General features: G+C 51.4%; 8 protein-coding genes across 8 annotated transcripts; 2 read left to right on the top strand and 6 right to left on the bottom strand.

The window, feature by feature from the left end:
* Positions 1 to 4,157: 4,157 nt before the first annotated feature.
* Positions 4,158 to 5,492, bottom strand: G6M90_00g098420 (uncharacterized protein; the record flags this gene model as incomplete). Its single annotated transcript, XM_014691016.1, has 1 exon — positions 4,158 to 5,492. One exon carries the CDS (start codon positions 5,490 to 5,492, stop codon positions 4,158 to 4,160), a length of 1,335 nt encoding a protein of 444 aa, XP_014546502.1.
* A 651-nt stretch (positions 5,493 to 6,143) lies between these two features.
* Positions 6,144 to 7,744, bottom strand: vma13 (V-type proton ATPase subunit H; the record flags this gene model as incomplete). The annotated part of the gene is made up of 3 exons (XM_014691015.1): positions 6,144 to 6,759; positions 6,820 to 7,345; positions 7,447 to 7,744. The coding sequence occupies 3 exons, from the start codon at positions 7,742 to 7,744 to the stop codon at positions 6,144 to 6,146; spliced, it is 1,440 nt and encodes a 479-aa protein (XP_014546501.1).
* A 1,642-nt stretch (positions 7,745 to 9,386) lies between these two features.
* Positions 9,387 to 10,680, top strand: G6M90_00g098440 (uncharacterized protein; the record flags this gene model as incomplete). The annotated part of the gene is made up of 2 exons (XM_014691014.1): positions 9,387 to 10,500; positions 10,565 to 10,680. 2 exons carry the CDS (start codon positions 9,387 to 9,389, stop codon positions 10,678 to 10,680), a joined length of 1,230 nt encoding a protein of 409 aa, XP_014546500.1.
* Positions 10,681 to 11,411: 731 nt separating this feature from the next.
* RPL9B (60S ribosomal protein uL6) lies at positions 11,412 to 12,493 on the bottom strand (the record flags this gene model as incomplete). The annotated part of the gene is made up of 4 exons (XM_014691013.1): positions 11,412 to 11,462; positions 11,613 to 12,046; positions 12,133 to 12,180; positions 12,448 to 12,493. 4 exons carry the CDS (start codon positions 12,491 to 12,493, stop codon positions 11,412 to 11,414), a joined length of 579 nt encoding a protein of 192 aa, XP_014546499.1.
* Positions 12,494 to 13,155: 662 nt separating this feature from the next.
* On the top strand, positions 13,156 to 14,205 carry vps26 (Vacuolar protein sorting-associated protein 26; the record flags this gene model as incomplete). Its single annotated transcript, XM_066131545.1, has 2 exons — positions 13,156 to 13,987; positions 14,054 to 14,205. The coding sequence occupies 2 exons, from the start codon at positions 13,156 to 13,158 to the stop codon at positions 14,203 to 14,205; spliced, it is 984 nt and encodes a 327-aa protein (XP_065987778.1).
* A 331-nt stretch (positions 14,206 to 14,536) lies between these two features.
* Positions 14,537 to 18,136, bottom strand: NUP120 (Nucleoporin NUP120; the record flags this gene model as incomplete). The annotated part of the gene is made up of 3 exons (XM_014691011.1): positions 14,537 to 15,366; positions 15,420 to 17,453; positions 17,503 to 18,136. The coding sequence occupies 3 exons, from the start codon at positions 18,134 to 18,136 to the stop codon at positions 14,537 to 14,539; spliced, it is 3,498 nt and encodes a 1,165-aa protein (XP_014546497.1).
* A 471-nt stretch (positions 18,137 to 18,607) lies between these two features.
* On the bottom strand, positions 18,608 to 19,763 carry rhp51 (DNA repair protein rhp51; the record flags this gene model as incomplete). The annotated part of the gene is made up of 3 exons (XM_014691010.1): positions 18,608 to 19,419; positions 19,473 to 19,620; positions 19,677 to 19,763. The coding sequence occupies 3 exons, from the start codon at positions 19,761 to 19,763 to the stop codon at positions 18,608 to 18,610; spliced, it is 1,047 nt and encodes a 348-aa protein (XP_014546496.1).
* A 461-nt stretch (positions 19,764 to 20,224) lies between these two features.
* hsp30_2 (heat shock protein) lies at positions 20,225 to 20,893 on the bottom strand (the record flags this gene model as incomplete). Its single annotated transcript, XM_014691009.1, has 1 exon — positions 20,225 to 20,893. One exon carries the CDS (start codon positions 20,891 to 20,893, stop codon positions 20,225 to 20,227), a length of 669 nt encoding a protein of 222 aa, XP_014546495.1.
* Positions 20,894 to 21,850: the final 957 nt, after the last annotated feature.

Below are 21,850 nucleotides of genomic sequence, written 5' to 3' on the forward strand. Positions count from 1 at the left end.
GCCTGTCTGCAGGCTGGGGGTTTGGGGACTGTTGTTGTTTTTGCGAAGCTCACTTGGGACAGCCGGTACGGTTTAAGAAGTATTCTGGCGAGAGAATGAGTCTAATTTTGAGGGGAAATTGAAGCTTCCTTTCCATCGTGTCCGGTTCCTAGTTGTGCCGCCGATGCTGCATAGGAATGGCGTCAGCGTCATACGACGACGGGTCCAATGGTCTGGCCCGTTGCGGCGTTGACGTTCGGTGGCGTTGTCCACAAAGTCAAAGACCTGTGATGCCACGATGCCGGGCGGAATCCGTGGAGCCATAAGATGACATTGAAGGTGGGCGGTGGCCTGCCAAGAGCTTAAAGGGGACGACGAAGCAAGCCTGTCGGTTGGCATGTGGAAGGAGAATTTCGTCCCCGTCGTCCGAGAACGCTCTTTTTCATCCGGGGTGTTTTGTAGGTGGCTAAAGGTATGCGGGGATGGCCTTGCCATCATCAGTGGAAGAGGGATAGCACGATGCAGAGTCGTCTCAATCCAAGTTAACTGGGAGAAGTGTACGGAGTTCTTGTCCACAAACCGCAGGTTGACAATCGCGTGGTGCATAACCCTAACCCTCGGTCTCGGTAGCTCGGACCGGAAAGTGGGGCGGCGCCCTAAAGTCATTAGTGCAGATTTTGAAAACTCGGTCCGTTCTTCTGTTTCCCTTCTTCATCGCAACAGCATCCTCACAGCTTCGTTTCCAACGGCGCCAGGCATTCTTCCTGAGTAGAATCGTCATCAATCGAGGAATCCATTGTTGCTAGACAAACACAGCCGCTCGTTTGAGGGTCGTCGTACGCAAATCCTGTGACGGCTTCCCATGGTAATCGTGGCGACATTGATGCGATTGCAACCCTGTATCACAGGGCCGGCTTCCTCAACATGATTTGGTTTGGCTTTATCCATCTTTGATTGCTATTGGGCTTTTCTGTACTTGGTTGTATTCGCACTCTCGTACAAGCTTGTACATCTCCTTCGGTTGGGCAAGCTTCATATCTAGCAGCGAGCCATCATTCCAGTTGTTGACCACGGCTGTAGTCTTCGAACAGCTTCCCCTTTGTGGCCTTGGTTCCAAGCAGCTTCTTAGATTGGCTCTTTATTAGCCACGTCGTCCTTTAATGTCGATGGCCGTCGGCACAAGTAGTGGCTCTCCTTTCTCCATCGTTATGCTAGCAAGGTGCCGAATTATGGCCTTGAGCACACATCCAAACGCCACACATGTTCTAGATTTACTTTAGGAAATTCTCGTCTTCATATTCAGAACTTGCCCGCTCATGGTCGGCCGAGCTTAAACTCATATAGAGAACTCCATACAACGGCCAAAGCTTTCTCCGCAGGTCCAGCCTTCCAATAATCCTGACCTCTTTCGTCACCTTCGGCAGCAAGTTTCAGTCAGGAATCTCCTAGACGTATCGGGCATGATTAGTTCACCATGTTTCCTACTACTTTCACCAAGTACGTACGGGTTCCTGCAAATCAACTAATATCAGTACGCTGGTTAGTTATCACTCGGAATGAACTTACACAGATGCGACCTCCGCAAGTCGTCTCACAGCAGATATGACCGGCAGGACACGGGTTCTGTGGGCATGCGATGATGCACTCGCCAGATGGCTAGTTGCCTTGTCAGCCGTCTGGTTATTGTCACTCATTGCATGTTGTAGACTCACCCTTCTACACGCTGGAAATCGGCCTGCCAATCCGACTCCTGCGAGAACAGTCACGATAATGGTAAAGGTTTTCATGGTGGTCAAGACTAGGTGATGTATGCAGGAACTGCTCATGCAAGACTTGAGAGAGTATCTTCGGGTTGAGAGCGTCCTTTTATTTACAGCCCCTTGCGTTCGGTGAGATTCAGCCCCTTCCACCTGGACTGCTTACCCGACTCTTTACAACTGGGTCGTTGAACATGAGTCGAAACTGCAAGTGTTCGTCCAATGACTGATAGATGGCGTAGTACATTTCACCAACAGCCACAGGCCGTAGACCCGATGACCCGAGAGCTTGTTTGGGATGACACGGCAAATCTGGTACCGAGTATTGCCAATAGTTCTCGCCAACAGTAAGCATCGCTCCCACGGAGAATTCGTGATGCGACCAGCCTGTGCCGTAACCGTCGTATTCCCAGCCTCGCGTCATCTTTGATTGCGGAGGGGGAAAACTGTGTTCTCAATAGGTTCCCGTAGCTGAAGAACTCGAAAACACTCTATGCTATTCAGAGTCCAGGACCGCATTCTTTAGTCGTATCTCTCCATACGAGAACAGTAAGAGGCTTGTAGATCACATTGCACTCCCTGCTCTATCAGCTTACAGGAACGATGACTTCTTCAGTAAGTCTCGCGCCCGTCTATGATGACCCTACTATCCGTGCGGTCCTTCAACAAGGCTGGCAGCATCTCCGCCCGCCGCTTATGTTTTGGGGTGTCATTGTCTCGGAGCGCCTTTTATCAAATGTATTGTGAGCTTACTGCTTCAGAGTTTTGATTTCTTGAGCTTGGAATGTTCCAACCGCGTGATATGGCTGCCTCAAGAAGAGCTCATAGCCATAGATACTTCCTCTCAAAGTCCATGTAATGAGAACGCATCAAATAGTCGCTTATCCACTCAACTTTCATGCAGATAATAAGCCCAAGTCCAAGGATTCATTTACTCACTACCAGAGTGACCCTAAGCTAGGTTTAGTCCTTATAGTTTACCAGCATTCCAAACGATGTGACTCCAGGAGGGCTATCTGAGTCCGATTCAGATTAAGGAAAAGATTGCCCATACTCTCTCTGCGCGAGACAACCGCAGCTAGCGGCTAGTTGGTTTATTCTGTTAATTGGGCATCGGCACAAATCAGAATGAACGATATCTCGACCCGAAACAGAACAGAAGAGAGGCTATCGCCAGAGCCCATCCTCTGGTTTGCCTCAGACATAACATGATTCACTTTGGTAATCAACCACAAAGAAGAAATTTCACCCTCATATTATCTGCCACTAGGAATTGCTATACGGTACACATAAATGCGCGATAGGATACTAAACGTCAGTCACTTACACCTCGCAGCTGCCCCCCTCAACAACCCATCCCCTCACAGGGCAAACACCAAGCCTGCTACTCAGTATTTTGTCACCCCCACAGACAGATGGCGTTTGCTCGTGCTGACGCTGCTTACGCGACCAGTCCGCAGCGGACACGTCCCAGCCAGCCCAGCAGACGCCCCAACTATGACGCTTTTCAGAACTCAACGCCAAAACCATCATCGCCGCTCGCCCAATCTCAGCTTCACCCCTCCCACTCCAAAAAGAAAAGGAGGGGTGGCATCCCCAATCCCGCCGTCAGAATACTTTACCGCTCTGACAGCTAATTCCATCCACAGCACCTCATCCGCCTCCCTCTCCGCGTGGAACGACATCACCGCCCCCAAACCCACATCCAGCATTGACGACTATGCCGCCTGTTTAGGAGCTGCCGCCTCCATGATTGTCCGAAAGATGTCCCCAATGTCCCCGGGATCCGAATCACAGATAATAACGCCGCCTCTAGCGTCCGCCGCCAAAGCACTCGCGACGTCTCCCAGCATCACCCCAAGGAACTCGACTCGGCGCGGCGTCCTCTTCTGGCGATTACCACACACAAATCGTTACCTATTTCAGCATCTTTCTCTTTTCGAAACCCGTTGCTTTATCGAGACATGTGCTTCGGACGTTGAAGGACCGCGGATTAGCAGCAAGCCAAACATGAAAAGGGGTCTGGTCAGGGGCTACGATTCACAAGCAAGGCATAGGGGTCGCTTCATCCCGATTTGCCCGTCGTGCCGCTTCCAAGGCTGCAATTTGAGGCATGGCTAGTGTTGGCGGGGGAGTAATCAGTAGCAACACGCTACGTCATATACAGTGGGAGGCAAATAGTATCCAACCAGATCAGGCACCTGACTATCGCGCTCTATATTATAATACACTACAGTTGATTAGTGTATGCGTCTCGCTGAGCAAATATATTCTGCCACAGACTGTAGCTAGACGTGGATATTGAGTTAAATTCTCGGAATAAACACCTGTATCGAAATTGGGCCCACACCCCCCTGACTGTAATACGCCTATCAAAATGCAACTCCTTTTTTAAAAACACAAGAAAAAGCACGTCTCGCCCTACTCAAGCTTGTGGTAACGTGAAGGCACAAAAGGCATCTTGGTAACGATGCCTTTTCTCTTACGTCCGCGGACCACAACATCCAGCTCAGTACCAGCCTTTTGCAGACCATCCTTGACGTATCCCATGGCAATGTTCTTGCCTAGAGTAGGGCTGGGAACACCGCTGGTAATCTTGCCAACTGGCTCGCCGTCCTTCTGGACCTCGGCGCCGTCGCGAGCAGGAGCGCCTTGGACAACAAACCCGACACGACGGCGCTCAACGCCGGCGCCACCCTTGCTCTTGGGGGTCAATTGAGGAATGATGACCTCGGCGCCGTGGAAGCCGCCAGTGGCCCGACGGTCCTTGGGAATGACCCAGGCGAGACCAGCCTCGACGGGGGTTGTGGTGTCGTCGAGGTCGTTGCCGTACAGACACATGCCAGCCTCCAGACGGAGAGAGTCGCGAGCACCCAGACCAGCGAGCTGCAGGCGCTCAGGCCCAGCAATCTTCAGCAGAGACTCAACGGCGGGGGTCGTCGACTCCAGGGCGGGATACAGCTTGCCATTGAAGGAGATTTCGAACCCGTCCTCGCCTGTGTAGCCACCGCGGCTGATCAAGACGGGATGCGTCTTGCTGCCGTCAGCCAGCTTGAGATCGGCATACACAGCGTTGCCAAAGTACAACTTGTCCAGGTTGACCTCGCTGGCCAGGGCTTCCTTGAGAATCTCGGCGGCCTGCGGACCCTGGAGAGCAACGAGGCCGGAGCCGTCCAGTCTAGTCCACTCAACACCGGCCCCAAACTTTCCCAGCTCCTCATCAAGGTATTTGCAGTCCTTTTCGAAGCATGCGCCATTGGTCACGACATAGTACTCGTCCTCGCCAATGCGGGTAATGACAGAGTCGTCAACGATGCCACCGGTTCCGGGCCACAGGAACGTGGTCAGCTTGCTCTGCATAATACCCTGGTTGCTCCATCCAGAGGGGGTCAGCTTCTCAAGGAAGGCAGCAGCATTGGGGCCCTTGAAGATGTGCTGGACCATGTGGCTGACGTCAAAGAGCGACGCATGGTTGCGAGTAAAGTGATGAGATTCGGCGAGTGAGGCATTGGCATACTGGACGGGCATGCTATGGCCGGCAAAGGGCACCATCTTGCCCCCCTGCGCAATATGCAAGTCGTACAAAGGAGTCTTCTTGAGATCCGCGTTGGCAGTGTCGGAGGCATATCGGACGTCGACGCGCTGCTGGTACACCTTGAACGCTGGTATCGCCGCAAATGAGGTGTTGAGTCGGCTCTTGGTAAGAGAGGCCTGAAGCCGGGGCGCCGCCCGCACAGCGTTTCCAAACCCCTTCATTTCAGGCAATGACGGTTATCTATAAGACAAAAAATGCAGCTGAGACAGGCCAGTGACTGGAAGAAAGGGAGGATGAGGAGGGGGAGGGGGAGGGGAAGAATTGGAATCAAAATGTAAGAGAAACATCCATTGACACAAGCTAAGGTGGTGTGGAATTCATGACTGATGAAATGCTCAATTGAGTAGGAGCTGTGGTGGGGCTCGGGTAACCACGGACTCTCCGATATCGAACCGCGCTGGTCCCCGGACAAAATGAGAGGCACCGCGGCCCCCTCTAAGCAATCAAGCGCCGCCGTCCGATATACTCGGCAGGCCACGAGTAGTATTTCCATTACCTGATTCAAACCACATCGCCCACTCCACACACAACCTGATCGTTTCCGTTGCGAGCGAAAAAATCACAGCTGGTTTCGATTTACTACTGCTCGTCTCCATAGCCCCCGACCCCCGGCAGACCCCAGACGAGTCCCCAGCTTTTGCTATGCCAATTAGCCACACTGCCCGATATACGCGGATGCCCCAGTCAGCTGTGCCCGTGATCTAAATTACATACTGAGTACATTGTAGGGCGTCTACTAGTAATAAATAACCTGATGCCTGCTGCGCATTACAATACCGAAAACCTACAATGCAGGCCGTCTCACTTGAAACCTATTGGTGCTCAAAACTGTACTTGAGCCAGCCGCCCAACGCCCGCAAACTCTCCCATCGCACATTCTCATCGTCACTCTGCATCAGCTCCATGACCCGAGTCTTGAGACCAACCTTTTCCAATTGGTAGCGCTTCTCGGGGACTTCCTTGACTAGGCAGCCAATATCATTGCAGGCAATAGCGAGGACCTGCTTGTCGTTATCCCACGGCTTCTGCATGATTTCGGCAAGCTTTCGGGGAATCTCGCCGTTCTCAAACTCGAGAATTTTCCTGGCATTCTCCGCCCAGAATACTTGGCTTCGGTGAGGAGGCGACCAGCGGAGGTGACCAGAGTTTACCTCGGCAACGTATTCGTCAAAAGTTGTCTTGGTCTTGGTATATTCGTCCAGCAACTCCTTCAGGCTCTGCAAATCTTCCAGCAGATCGGGGTCCGTCATGTGGCGACTGCCAAGGTTCTCCAAAAGAGCCGGCAATCGGGCGAGGACGGCGGTGGGAAGAAGCGAGGTTTGATTCTTTTCGAGTAAGTTGTACAGCGTAGACAGGATGAGTCTTGTAGTCTTTTCCTTTTGAGACAGCCGTAAAAGATGGGTGTAAAGCAAAATTACGTCGTACTCGCTATTCTGGTTAGCAGATGGAGCACTCTCCGCAGTCCTCGCCAGGACACTTGATACTTACTCGTTCAGGTCGTCGCCAATCTCATCAGCCTCAAAGCTCAGCTGCCAAATAACGAGCAAAACGTGGTACAGCAATTGAAGACCCACGCCACCACCCAGAGACCCCTCAAAGCCATTGTTACGAACGTTGACGTTGCCACTCCATAAGTTGGCGGCGGAGTTTCCACCGTTCCCAATGCCGGCAGCAGTCTGCAGAATCTTGACAAGAGGCTCAACCGTCTCGCTTCTCTGGTTCCAAAACTTGTGGCGTGAGGATCGGCCAAAGAGGAGTGCCGAATACTCCTGTACGGCAATGTCTTGCAGGCCGGCATCGGTGCTCTTGGCTAAGCCAGACAGATAGGTGAACACCACGGGCAAGGCCTGTTCGGTAGCTTTAGATTCGTCCCGAGACAGAGACATGAGGGTCGTCAACGCGTGAGACGTGAGCAACGGAATCGGGTCTTCGGTGGTGTTTGAATGCAGCAACGGTAGGAAATGTCTGTATGGGTCGGTGTTCTTGAATAATGCTTTCGCCAGAGACGGGACGGCTATAGGCAAGGGCCAAATTGTCAGCCAAGAAGCATGGTAGAAGATTTGGCAGATGCATCCAGCCGGGAGCTGCCTCCACCTAGATCACAAGAGAGCATACCATCAATCAGATCCCCCAGAAGAACCAAAATATATTGAATCACGTTGGCATGCTTGCCTGCAGTCTCCAGCACACTTGGCTTGCCTGGGCTGCCAACAAAGAGCAGCCTGTATCCATCGAAATCGCCTTCGACAACTTCCTTTCTCTGCTCGAGCTTCTTTGCCTTGTCGACAGCACGGATCTTTGCGTACTGCTCTTCGGTAAGCGTACCTGCCCTCACGGCGCCGTCCCATGGAATTGGCCGTTGTCGAATGTTGCTCTGCAAGGAGGCTAGATAGGTGGGCGGATCGAGCGACATGATGGCGGCGCAGTTGTCGTCGGAGCGTCGCACAGGCGACGACTGGTATTGACCAAGTAGGAAACTAGGGGCTGCAACCGGGAGAGAGGAGATTCAGTGTTATGGGCGGGCAGGCGTTGGCGATGGATGTGGACGTGGTGCCGCTTGAGGCTCTTAATGAGATGAGGTCGATGATGCAGCCAACCAGCGAAGCGTCACAGTCAAACAGCCAGGGAAGCTCTGGAGCCGGACTGGAGGTCTCAGCTGCTCATGCCCCACCCAATTGCCAAGCTTCACGAGGGAAGCAATTGCCAGGCAGGCAAGAGCAACGGCTCGACCTGCGGCGGCCAGCTGTTACCCGAGGATGCGCCGCTGCAAGCATCACGAGCCCAGCCACCAGACCTGAATCTTTCCAGTAATAATAAAAGTCGGGTATTGCCCAATGAGTTGGTCTCACCAGCTGAGATGGCCATGAATAAGCTTTTACCGATCGAACAAGTGCCGCCCGCATGCATGTGTCCTGGGTTCGGCCTTGCCGCATCCCGCTGTCCGCTACAGGGCCTCGAGTTTAGAGAAACAAACGGGCGTCCGCCATCCAGCGGCAATACATGGTCTCCATTGTCTCTCGAAGATAAGATCTGAATACGACGTACATACTCCGTACGGAGAGGGTAGTAGATGGTTGAACGGTCAAACGGTCGAACAATGCCTTCTAAAGTTGGCAAGGAAGGAAGCTAGGTGTCACCGCCATGAAACCAGGTACCAGCAACATGCAGCCACGCCACGCACAGCAAACGAACTGTTCCAGCATCGATACCCGATCATCCAGTAATGAAAGGCCATGCAACCATTCTCACAGCACTGGTCAAACAGTCGGTTCACGAGGCCGCGTTAGGTGCCGATGAGTTGGCATTGCGGGCCGTTGAGTCCAATGTCCGTCCCCGCCTAAATTCATGCGTTTTCTTGGACACCGAGATAGCTTGAGCTTGGGTACGGAGTAATAATGGTGTGGGTGGTTGGCGCCCTGGCAACCCCGGCAACCCTGACAGCTGAAGCCATCGGACAAAGCAGCGGAAGGACAAGAAGCACAAAAATATCACCGGCTGCTGGACCAAAATCAAGAACGAGTTTCATCCATACTCCGTATTGGACCCCTGAAATCAATCAGGCATGGTTGGAAAAAAAATTAATTAAAATTTAGTTCTACTGAGTAGCTCCTGGGAAGCCCCTGGTCCTTTGTTTTGCGCCGGGATTACGGAGTAGAAGGTGACGTCTTGGTGCCAGTGTCGAATTTGGAGGGGCTGGGCCACTTCCTCTGCATCCAAGCGGGAGGAGGTTGGGGATGCAAGCCGAGACAGTCGCGGCCAGACCTGCAGCCTCTTAAAATCTCCATGATGCGTGACGCGCCAAATGTTTCTCTCTTTTTCATGCATTGTGCTACAAAGATAGACTATTGGAGTGAATTGTCACTTATTGTTGTTTACTTCGTTGGCCGCTGACTTTGCCCAGCAATTCCTTGCCTTTGGGCCATTTATTCGCAAAGCTCGCGACTCCAAGAACCTTCTACTGTTAATCTCTCAGGCGTCATAAGCCTCGACAGCGTCACACCCGCTCCCGCATTCCAGTGGGCATTCCTGGCCGCAAGTCGTCTCGCTCGGCCGCCATGCAAAACCCCATTCCGGTCTCGTCTTTGCCGGCGACGGGACGGTTGTTCGTCTTGCTCGGCGCCACAGCCGCCATTGTCTCCGCCTCACCTTTTCCTCGGAATGCCGTCAACGACTGGGGCTTCTCATTTCTCTTGCGACGAGATGACTGCGCAACGTACTGCGGCTCTGAAAAGCAGTTTTGTTGTTCTTCCAACCAGGTCTGCACAACCCTAGCCGGCAATGTAGCTACCTGTGCGCCTGGCGGCGGCGGCTCCTACGGCGCATACACTACGACGTGGACCGAGACGAGGACTTACACGAGTACCATCATGACGAATTGGGCTCCGGCGCCGACTCCGATACCCGGGGTCGATTGCAAACCTCAGAGTCCGGAGCAAGAAGCCTGCGGGTCGATTTGCTGTGCTGGTTGGCAAACTTGCGCCTTCAAGGGCCAGTGCTCCTCACGGCCGGGATATCAAGAGCCCAGCACCATCGTCATCACTTCGGATGGTGTAGTCACGACTCGGTACTCTGCTCCTTACCGAGTCACCGGCACCACGACTGTTATCGGCAGCGGTACTCGAAGCGACCAGTCTTTCTTCACAGCCACGGCAACCACCACCTCTGCGGGTGCAACTTCCACTAGCGATGGGGATACTATCGGAGCTGATGGCAGCAACAAGGGCGGAACTGGAGGCGGTTTGAGCGGTGGCGCCATTGCCGGTATTGTTATCGGCACGCTGGCTGGTGTCGCCCTGCTCATGCTTCTCTGCTTCTGCTGCATCGCCCGTGGTATCTGGAACGCCATCTTTGGCCGGAAAAAGGAAAGGTCTGAAAAGGTCATCATCGAGGAAGATGTCCGCTATTCACGACATGGCAGCCAGGCACCCTCTGCCTATTCCCGCCGAGACCGCCATTCTGGATGGTTTGGTGGCCGTCCAACATCTGTCGCTGATCGCCGCCCGAAGAAGTCGGATGGAAAATGGTGGTTGGGCCTTGCGGGCGCAGCAACGACCCTGTTGGCTTTACTCAACCTCAGAAAGGATAAGAAACCTGCTCGACGGCCGCAGTCTTCACGGTACACTGATTCGTCGTCCTACACGTATTCCGACGTTACATACATGAGCCCAAGTAAGTTTATATTGCGACCTGTCTGTGTTCATTCTCCTCTGGTCAAACACTGACCAATTTCTAGGCAGCTCTAGTTCAGGACGACGAACCCATCGTACCGGTCGAACAGGCCGGAGCCACCGCAGTGATAGCCGTGGCGGAGCCTCCTACTACTCTCGTGCCACCACGCGCCGACCCTAGACTGGTTGCTCGATTGAGACGCGTTCCGTGCTCAAACCCCCGTATATTTCGCATTCCGTGGTGAACCCCGTATCTGTATTTTAAGGGGCACCTTTGTTTTTGTTACCTATAGTTTTCTCTGCATGTAATGAGCTGTGGCGTTTCGGTATTATCTTGTTGCATTTCACAGTTGGCTGGTTTTGACACGCTGCCCAAGGTCGGCTTTGCTTTCATCAGTATAAAATGGACACGTTTGGGAATGAAGATATGAACTAGAAGACTGGATATGAGGAACATAGAAGATGACGGTTGCTGGACTTGGACGAAATTCTTTGCACATAGATGACGGATACAACACCTAGGTAGTTTGGCGACTTGCGCCTATAATGGACATGACACCAACCACATTTGGTTCCAATTTTCCGTCCTGCTTCTTCGTCTTATAATTTTGTGCAACTGGCGTCGTCATGGAACGCATCGATACGATGGAGCGATTCGAAAGAGCCCCAATCTGACACGAGTGTTTTACCACTTTCTCTCCAAGCTTGGATCAAGTTCCATCACAGATGATACCGCCTCACAGTTCCTACAACACAAACAAGGCACAGTCATGCACAAAAAATCGTTACTTTTTAATCAGTTTCTTTTGTAGCCCTTTTGCTACGTGACATGCAAATGGTTAAACCGTCGCCACTCCTGAGACCCAGAAACGCAAAAGAAACAAGAATTCCGTGTCCGTGCCCCTCCCAATCTTACTCCTCAACGACGTTGCCCTTTTCGGAAACGTACAGACCGTCCAAGAACTGCAACCCAAGCGTTAGCAAATCAGTCCTCAACATGTTACGGCTGGTTGCAGACACAGATTGTCACAATGGCTGGTCAACAATCTGCCCTCCTCCCTTCTTTACACCCCGCTGATGAGGTAGGAAAAACAACAGTGATGAAAAACCCACCTTTCGGATATCCTTGTTGCGGACCTTGCAGATCTGCTGGATGTCGGCAGCGCTCTGCGACACGCGCTCCAGAGAGTTGCCAGACAGGACGAGCTCATCCTTCTGGTTCTTGGACAGCTCGACGTCGACACCCTCCTGCATGACGACCCGGCGGACAATCTTCTCGCCGATGAAGTTTCGGATTTCGACTTCCCATAGCCCGGTGTCGTTGCTCTTATCCAGGTTGACGTTGATGGGAAAATGAGCATAAACGTATCGCATTTTATACTTGAAACCTTTGGTGACACCGATTACCATGTTCTGGATGATCGATCGGACGGTACGCAGCGTGGCGACATTCTTACGGTTGCCGTGGTGGATCTCGATCGAGATGGTGTTCTTCTTGGGGTGGCCGAAGTTGACGGCCAAGTGGCCGAGGTCCTTGACGAGCTTGCCTATTCGTGTATGTCAGAAAAGGTCCTTGGCTGATGGGGTGGCTTTTTTTTTCACAGAAGGCCATGTCGCTGTTAGTGTGTCGTACCTCGGGGACCCTCGACGGTCACGATTCTCGTCTTGATGGCAACCTTGACTATAGGTGTGTTAGTGTCGTGTTACGAAATAAATTTGCCGTTCGGTCCAAATTGCGCCGTGAATTCGTCGTCGGAAATTTTCGATACCACTGCCAGTCGTTCGGTGTCGGTTTTCCAAATGCAATTCCTCTCCTTGTCTTTCAATTTAATATCTTTCGTTGCAGCGTCGGACTGGCGGGCATCAAAATTTCCAACTTCGAAAATACAGCGGACAGTTTGGACTCTTTTTTTTTCGGAATCGATCAAAGTAAGAAATTGGTACGTACCCCCCTCGGGGATTTCAAGGATCTCCTGAGAATGAATGTACTTCATCCTGCCGGTTGTGAGTTGTGGATGTCGGGAGGTGAGGAGGTTGTCGTAGGTCGTCGGCTGCGGTCACGACAAATTGTTGGCGAAATCGTGTGGGCGGGAAAAGTTCTAGGGCTCGCTTCACGTGAGCACAGAAATTGCGGGTGGCCGAGATTGAGCCGTGAGGGCAGGTGGTGGGGGGGCGAAACGAGCTACGTGATCTCACACGTGACTCATCCGATACTCCAGGGCCCACTTTGGTTGATGTTTGGTTGATAGATCTCCAGGTTGTTTTGACTTGTAACCATTCCGCGTCAACAGGTCAATCCAATAAAAGTCAAAATAAAATCATGGTGGTTTTCCACTGTCTGACTTTCAAATGTAGATGATAGAATTGAAGTTATTTCAGTCGACACATCACGTAATTTTCACCTTTGGGCGAGCGAGACAGCTCATCGATCGGTTCCGTCTCGAACATCCGAGCTTCGGTGGGGAGCTCCGGATCCCCCATTCGTCCCAAACAGTACGTCAGCGTCGTTGACACACCTTCACGAATCACCACGACATCACCAGTTCACCTCCACCGGCGCCCATCTGTTCCTCGCGGACTCCTCGCGGACTCCTCGTGTGCCATCCCGCCTCCGTCAACACTCCCAAGGCGCCGTGTACGTCCTCTTTTCCCCATAATGTCGTACTTCTTCTCCACCCCCGTCGACATCGACGTCGTTCTCGAGGATGCCGACGACCGCTCCATGGTCGACGTCAAACTCGACAAGAACCGCCGCGAAAAGGCTCCCCTCTACATGGACGGCGAATCCGTCAAGGGTGCCGTCACCGTCCGCCCCAAGGATGGCAAGCGCCTCGAGCACACGGGCATCAAGGTGCAATTCATCGGCACCATTGAAATGTTCTTTGACCGTGGCAACCACTACGAATTCCTCTCGCTGAACCAAGAACTCGCCGCCCCCGGTGAGCTGCAACACCCGCAGACCTTCGACTTCAACTTCAAAAACGTCGAGAAGCAGTACGAGTCGTACAACGGCATCAACGTCAAGCTGCGGTACTTTGTGCGCGTCACCGTGTCCCGCCGCATGGCCGACGTCATTCGTGAAAAGGACATTTGGGTCTACAGCTACCGCATTCCGCCCGAGATGAATAGCAGCATTAAGATGGACGTCGGCATCGAGGACTGTCTTCACATCGAGTTCGAGTACAGCAAGAGCAAATACCACCTCAAGGATGTCATTGTCGGCCGCATCTACTTTTTGTTGGTCCGGCTGAAGATTAAGCACATGGAGCTGTCCATTATTCGAAGAGAAACGACGGGCGCCGCGCCGAATCAGTACAACGAGAGCGAGACGCTGGTGAGGTTTGAGATCATGGACGGTTCGCCGTCGAGGGGGGAGACCATTCCTATTAGGCTGTTCTTGGGAGGTTTCGACTTGACGCCTACGTTTCGGGATGTGAATAAGAAGTTCTCGACGAGATATTACCTCAGTTTGGTCCTGATTGATGAGGGTGAGTTACTCCTTTTTCTGTGGTGCGTATATCCCAGCGCAGTCACAGTGTCGCTGACATGTCTAGATGCCCGTCGGTACTTCAAGCAATCCGAAATCATTTTGTACCGCCAAGCTCCCGACGGCCTCGCCGAAAACACCGCCGGCGGTTTGCAGCCTCTTCCGGCTCCCAACGAAGCCAAATTAGCCGCCGCTCAAGCTGCTGCTGCCCAAGGATAGGGGGTCCAAGACCGAGGACCATGCACCAAGGGGCCCCCTTTGCTTTTGTCACATGTTTATAATTCCCAAGTGTTCTTCTAGCATAGGGCTCGGCGTTAGGGGTAGTTACTGAAGGAGGCGATATTCTTCCTGTCGGCTGGCAAGCCAATGGGTGGGCCACCATCCTGAAAATTACAGACAGATATTCAAACATGGTTATTTTCTCTTTATTAACCTTCCTCGTAATGCCTCACGTACCATTTCGTCCCAAGGTATCTAGATCGTGAAAATTTCTGCCAAAAAATATTTTACACATGCCTCTGCCGTCTCAATTCACACACTAGCATACCGTTTATAACTCCATTACATCGCCCGCCTCGAAACCAAATTGGTTGTTCTGGATCGCCGCAATTCTGTCAAGCTCATTCTGGTATTGTTTGCGAATATCTGCCAGCGACACCACCTTTCGTTTGCTGGCACCATCTCCATTTTGGTGGAGCGCTGGTGCTCCCTCGTCGAATATCCACGCTTGCTGTGGTTCAACACAGCTGAGGGCATTAATAAGAAGCAAGTACTGGCGTGTCACCGGAGTATCCAAAACATCGTCGCCCGTAATCTTATCCCCCTCGCCGGCCAGTTTTAGTTTCTGGATGCGGTCTAGGAGAACTGATGCAGCTCCGCGGTAATTGTTGCGCTTGATACGCCATGAGTACAACACTTGATGATACGGGAATCCCTGCACTACATCGGTCGAATTTCGGCACCGGTCGGCTAGTATGTCATCTACTTCTTGTTGCAGGCCGGGGAAAGGCAACGACACCAGTTCCATGCTGTGACATGTTTCGCACATCTTGTCCACAAGCTTTCGCAGGCTCGAGTGCTTCAAGGCATCGTCTTTGATGGAGAGCAGGCTTGTGTGAGCGAGCTCAAATTGTGATGTGACCAAAGCAGCATTGAATAGACGACTCAGCATCTCAACCTTCGCAGATGAACTATCCTTGACAGCATCCAGGAATTGCATCGCCAGCCTAGCAAAGTCGACCACGTATGAATACGCCTTTTGTGCTTCGTATTGCGCAACAATGTGGGAATAATACATTGCCTGGCCGTTGTTGAGGAGATTCCACTCTGTATCTCCCAAGAGCCCGCAGCTGTGTCTGTCGCTGGGGACTGTTTTAGTGCCTAAAACTGTCAGTCAATATTGACGCTATCATAACGCCAGAAGGTAAACTTACCCATTCCAATGGCTGCCCTTCTAAAACTGATTGCTGCTGACTCAAAGTCGTTGAGTGCCAATTGAACTCGGCCCAGCACATAGACAGAGAATGGGTTTTGGTCGCTAAACGGAACAAGCTCAAGAGCCAAATCGGCTCGGTCTTGTTTTATGAGTGCACATTGGATAAGTGCCGGAGAGACTTCGATGTCGCTGTCTGGCGCACATAGGTTTGTTATGATATCCGCGAGGCTGCTAGAGAGAGGTTCCTTTTTGAGATTATCAAAGCCGAGAAGGTGCCCGAGGTTGGCCTCGAGAGCAGTCACTGTCTGGGTGCTGTCGTCGCCAACCTTCTTGGACTGTGACGCTCGGTCGCCATGGGACAGAGGGATTGACAACTCGGTATGTGCCAGCCACTTCAAGAGTCCCAGCCTCTTAAGTGCGCTGATGAGTTTCCGATATACTGATCCAATATCGACACGGTTGTGCAAGGCGTCCTCTTCATTGTCAAATTCAAACTCCATGTGAACAAGAAGAATTACCTGGCTGAAGCAAACATTCCATTGCAACGCAATGGCATCTTGAACGCCCTTCATAACGAGTTTCTGCCCAAATTCCGTCAAGGGGTAACGTAAATGCCGCCGTCTCGCTTCCAAGGGAGCAGCCATCAGGTCTAAAACATGAGCATACAAATCGTCGTCGACAATGGCGAAATTAGCGCCGAGCACATCAACAACCTGTGCACAGTCCTCATCAGTGATGCCCCTCCAGAAGCCAGCCTTGTCGGAAAAGTACTGGATGCGCTCCAAATCGGTTTTGGATGATTCGTCGAAGATTTCTTGTCTTAATGCAGCCTGAGCTAACTGGACATGATTGTCTGAGAAACCGTCCACAAAGGACAGCGCGGCGTTAACCAGGGCCGCCTTGCTAGCGTTCTCCTCATCAGGAGAGCCAAGATTGTGATAAAGCCGCTCCAAATCACTGCATAGTCGGATGGCAGAGACAAGATCGGTGCAGATTACCCAAGCCATGTCAGTCTCGGGATCAAAGGCCAAACCAATAGCCTCTCCACGCTGACGGTCCAGCTCGGCTAAGAGTCTGTAGAATCTGCGCCATTGAATTTCACCAGATGCTCTAAACTGCTCGTAATCCATGGCCCCCGATGCGCCGCGCTCCAGTGAAGCCGTTGCACCCAAGACTGAGCAAATAGACTCAGCAAGACCACGACCCTTGCCGTTGCTGCCATCCTTTGATGTCCCCAGGCCGCGCTCGTATATCGACAAAGCTGTCTCGAGTGTTGCCTTTGTAAATCGTCCTGGTTGCAGAATGCACTGTAGCCATTTCTCTGTCACATCGGTTGAGTCGCACGGCCCGGACGTTTGAACTGGCATAGTTCCAGCGTCAGGGTACACGCCATCCCAGTTTTCCTCCCACGACTGCGCCATGTTTTTTCTATCCAGCTCAAGTCGCTTGACTCTGTAGGACATGTTGTTCTTCCACAGCGTCCACAGGTTAATAGACCCTTCCGCAGGTGACGCAAGAATGAAGTCAGCCAGCGTCCAGATATCGGAAGATGATGGCGTAGATGGTATTAGCGTGGTCTTTGGGAAGAGATCTTCTACAATGACAGTGTGTGCGTCCTTGGCAATAATCTTCCAAAACTTAAATTCGCCCACGCCGATGGGAGAGTACGTGGCGCAAATTCGTTGTCCCTGGTTGTGTCCAACTAGTTGAACCAGATTTGACTGAGAGGGGTCGATGGACCATTTTCCAACCTGTTGAGGCGTACGCTCCACGTTGAGTAAGTCACCAGTGAAAAGAATCTGACCATCATTAACATTCCAAATACGAATTCGGTGGTCGAGACAAATTGTTATGGCAAAAAGACAGCCTTCCAGCCCAAAATCTGTCACTTCGATGGACGTCGCAGCACTGTATTCCATATTGACTTTTCCGTGCTTGATCGTATGATTCCCCTGGAATGGCAACAAACTTCGTAGATTTTGAGCCCAGCCTTGAACGTTGAAGAATGACTCCTTCCAAAGACCAGACGATGCTACACCTCGTTAGAAAAAAAGAATGACAAAGGTTCAAGACAAACTCACAGTCATCATGTTTTGTCTTGTCAAAGCGAATCATTCCACCATCGCTCACTGTAACGAGTAAAGTATTGGCCGTCACAGCCACCAACCTATGTGGGCTCTTGAAGCCAAGTCCTGCCGGCGACTGAACCTTGCAAAGTTCTGAAAGAACCGCATCGATGGCTGTCCTCTTTCTGAAGAACTCGGGTCGCAGCGTAAAAGTGTACAGCTGCGAAGACTGGTCCAGCACATAAACGCAAAGCGCATCGTGTTCTTCCGGGTCAGAGAATGCCACACAACCGGATTGAATCGGCACGGAAAAGTTGAAGTTTAGCACAAGAGGCGCATCGGGAGTCTTGTCTTTTTTGCAAACGTCGGCGGCTCGAATGCTCAATACAGCTCCGTCCTCCAAAACTCGCCAGAGGAAGCTGCGAGGCGTATCGTGCCATTTGCGATGATAAATTGATGAGTTGATGGATAGATTTTTCAATCGAAACGTCGTCTCGTCCTCAGATAATGATTCGTGGGTAGTGCGTCGTTGGCTGCGCCCGTTGCCATTTTTCGAGGGCACCCGGATGCTCACAATCGACGATGGCGCAGGAGGCTCGATGTTCAAGCGGGTCTCTTTGAAGAGATATTGAATGTCGCCAGAATCCATCTCGCCTCCATAAAGGAATCCCGGTCCCTGGTTAATAGGGGTGGAGGGAGAGAAGCAGATTCTTGTGAGTGTTGGGACGGTTGCTGGCGAGAGGTGATCGCGTTAGATGGCAGAAATTCAGATCGAAACTTGACGTCGAGACGACGCTAACCCAAAATAGAAATCAGCTCCCCACCACCATACCCTACAGCACAACAAAGGCAGCTATACCGCCTGAATTCTATTTACCGTAAATAGCATCGAGACTGTTGAAGTATAACTGTGAATAAGAACACTTGGAAAAATCATCTCGTATTCCTATTAAACAATTCATTGGTGAGTATTTTGTATGTCGTAGATTCCATTGAAGTATCTTCATATCTGTGACATCACGATTCGTATTGTCTATGAGTATAAATATGTAGATACAACAAAGACACCAATATAACGCCTATATCATGCAAACCCAATCAGACTCGGCCAACCTCATACCTAATCCTTCTCCATATCCTTCGGAGCAGGGTCGCCAATACCATCCTCATTGATAGCAAACAACGTATCGCTCTCAGGCAGACACGGACTATCATAGATTTTGGCGATTCTTGTCTCACCGCGTCCCTTCTTCAAGCTGATACGAGTCGTGCTAGCGTGGGCAATAATATTGCCACCGATGGGCTTCTTTGGGTCGGGGTTGAACATGGAGCTTGGTCCACCGTCGACCTGAGCGACAACCTGGTTGGTGATCACCACAGCAATTCCGAACTCATCAGCCAATCTCTGTAGCGTACGCATAAACTTTGCCAAATGTGTCTGTCGGTTGGATAGCTCTCCACGACCACAGAAATCTGTACGATACAGAGCAGTTGCACTGTCAACGACGAGCAATGAGAACCGGGTCTCACACATCATGGCAGCAGCTTGATTCAGCAGTTGAAGCTGATGGTCAGAGTTGTAAGCACGAGCATAAGCCACATTGTCTAAAACCTCCTCTCCAGATAGCCCAAAGCGGTTGGCGACGGCAAGGAGTCGCACTGGTCGAAAAGTTCCCTCGGTGTCAATATACAGACACTTGCCCTCACCACCGCCCATGTCAAAAGGCAGCTGACACGTCACAGCCAACGTGTGGCAAATCTGGCTCTTTCCGGTTCTGAATTCGCCAAATAACTCGGTGACTGAGCCAGTTTCGATGCCGCCCGCGAGAAGTGTGTCCAAGTTCTTGGATCCCGTTGTGATGGAAATGAGTTCGCTTCGTCGCTGATGCATCTCGGTGGCGGTCGTGAACCCCATGGGAACAAGTTTGGAGGCTTGGAAGGGAATGAGTTTCAAAGACCCGCAAGAAGTGATTAAAACAACGAACCTTCTCCCAGAATCTTCTGTGCTTTTTGTTCCGAAATGCCTTTTATTTGTTCCAGCATTCGACGAGGAGTATATGCCACAGACTCCACCGTATTAAATCCGCCATCCATGACGAGTTGAATGTCGCGTTTTGTTAAACCAGCAATTCCCTAGAGTTTGAAGGTCAATACCCTCGTTCACTCGCGTACAATATAAGATAAGTTACCTCCAAGGCTGTGAGCGGCGTGGGAGCTCCAGGTCCTGTCATGCCACCATCGTCACCCGCTTGGGCTTCGTCGTATTCGTCAGCCATTTTGACGTGTATGAAATTTGCAACAAAGCGACCAATCCTCGGTAAAAAGTTGCAATTTGGGTCGAGGGCGAAGAAGTGAGAAACAACCTGAGGCCGTGAAGATTTGTAATGGTGTTGATATGACAAGCGCGTTAACACGCGTCGCAGGTCAGGCATCAACTCCACCCGTTAGACGCCAAGACACGTGATCAATCAAAGTGGGAGGCAACAATTCTGCGGTCACTCGCCCACTTCCAATTCTACTAACTTGTAATTTCATCTCACAAACATGCACGGTCATCGAAAGGCAAGTGATTGTTGTATCAATCTTCATTAATTTGTAGTAGTGCTATAGTACAAGCAAGCTGTCTGTTTGTCTGTTATTCCATGCGTGAAACCAAACCCATGCCACCAAACGCCATCATGTGAGAAAGCTGAAGTGCAGTTGCAAAATCATTCATTTCCGATATACATGTATTGCCTTAGTTGATGGCGATGCGGCGGGATTCGTGCTTCTTAGCCTTTGGCACGACAATGGACAGAATGCCATCCTTGAAGTTGGCAGTCACTCCGTCCTGATCGACGCGGTTGGGAAAGTTGAAGCTGCGAGAAAACTCGCCAACGCTGCGCTCTGTGAGCCAGTACTTGGCTTTGTCGGCGACCTTCTTCTCCTCGGGCTCAGGCTGCTTCTCGATTTCCGCTGTGGTGGTAGTTGGCGTTCCGGGGCGGGAGTGTGATGCGTTGGACCATTCTTCGTCCTCCTCATCTTCAACAGTGGCCTTTCGTGTATTCTTGGGCTCCTCAGCAGCGTTAGGGAGATCGCCGCTCATTGCAGTGTCCTCAACCTGGACTGCTGGGGGAGTGCCAGCGGTATAGGATCTCTCGACCTGGCCTCGAACAACCAAGGTCTGAGGCTCAGAGAACTCAATATTGACATTCTCCTTGCTCACGCCAGGAAGTTCACCATGAAGCTCATAGGCATCCGTGGTCTCGCGGACGTCAAACTTTGGCTGCCATTGTCGGACTGAGCAGTGACGACTGGCCTTTGGGTTCTGCTGACGAGAGTAGCTGTCAAAGTCGTCGAGCAGACGGAACAGAGGTGTGAAGGAGCGATCTTGTTTATTGTAAAAGGTTCGTGGGAAGAATGCCATTTTGTGTGTTGATGTGGTTGAAATGGGTTTGAAAGAGGAAGATCGCTTCACTTTTTGTGAGATTCTTCGAAGGGATGTTCTATTGCAAGGTTGCATAAGATAACTTGTTGTGTGTTCTGATGAGAAAGAAAGTCATCATGTACGGGGTCATTGCTGTTGTTTTATACCTCTGCAGAAAGGTGTACTGACAAATGGCGCACCAGGCAACAAACAATTGCGAACATTGTTGAATATACTAGATGTATCTAGAATCAATTAGGAAGCAGCTGCATTGCGTGTTCGGTGGCTTTGGCACTGGATTACAGAGTTCGACGACACTAGATGATGACAGTGACGCCTAGAAGCTTCGAGAAGCCAGTAGAAGTATTCCGGACTGGTCCTGTTCTCAACGCACAACCAACAACGAGCTTTTGAATTAACCATTTGCTATCAAGACGCCCGGTACTACCCGCTCATATGCCGCTCCAAAAACCTTTTTCTTGACGAACCTGCTAAGTATCCAGGTTTCCAGATCAACTTAAGCTCTCACTGATTTTTGTGCCATCGCGGCCGCAAGCACACAGTGGAGGTACCTTGTACCTGCAGGATCCCTGCACATGCTGCTGAATAAGACAGCAATGGCCCAAGTACGTACATAAATGTCCACAGTGAAATGACGTCACCGGCACAAATTCGACCTGAAGAGCTTCGCTTGCTTGTCGAGGTGATCAATAGCAAGATAGAGAAATGTAGCATACCGAAATTAACTGTAATTGTAGTCCCAAGTAGGGACAAGAACGATCTTCTCACTTTATGCGCCGAAATGCTTTAATCAAGTCTCTAATATAGCTTCGTCGTTGGGGTGCTGTGATTCGCGACAGCTCTCCTTGCACCATCAGCGACGTGACTCGGAGTAAACTCCGTGTGACAGTTGCCCAGCCACATCTCGTTCATAGATGTCGTATCAAAACGCATCGC

Source organism: Metarhizium brunneum, chromosome 6 (assembly GCF_013426205.1).
Source record: "Metarhizium brunneum chromosome 6, complete sequence".
Classification (NCBI taxonomy): Eukaryota; Fungi; Ascomycota; class Sordariomycetes; order Hypocreales; family Clavicipitaceae; genus Metarhizium; species Metarhizium brunneum.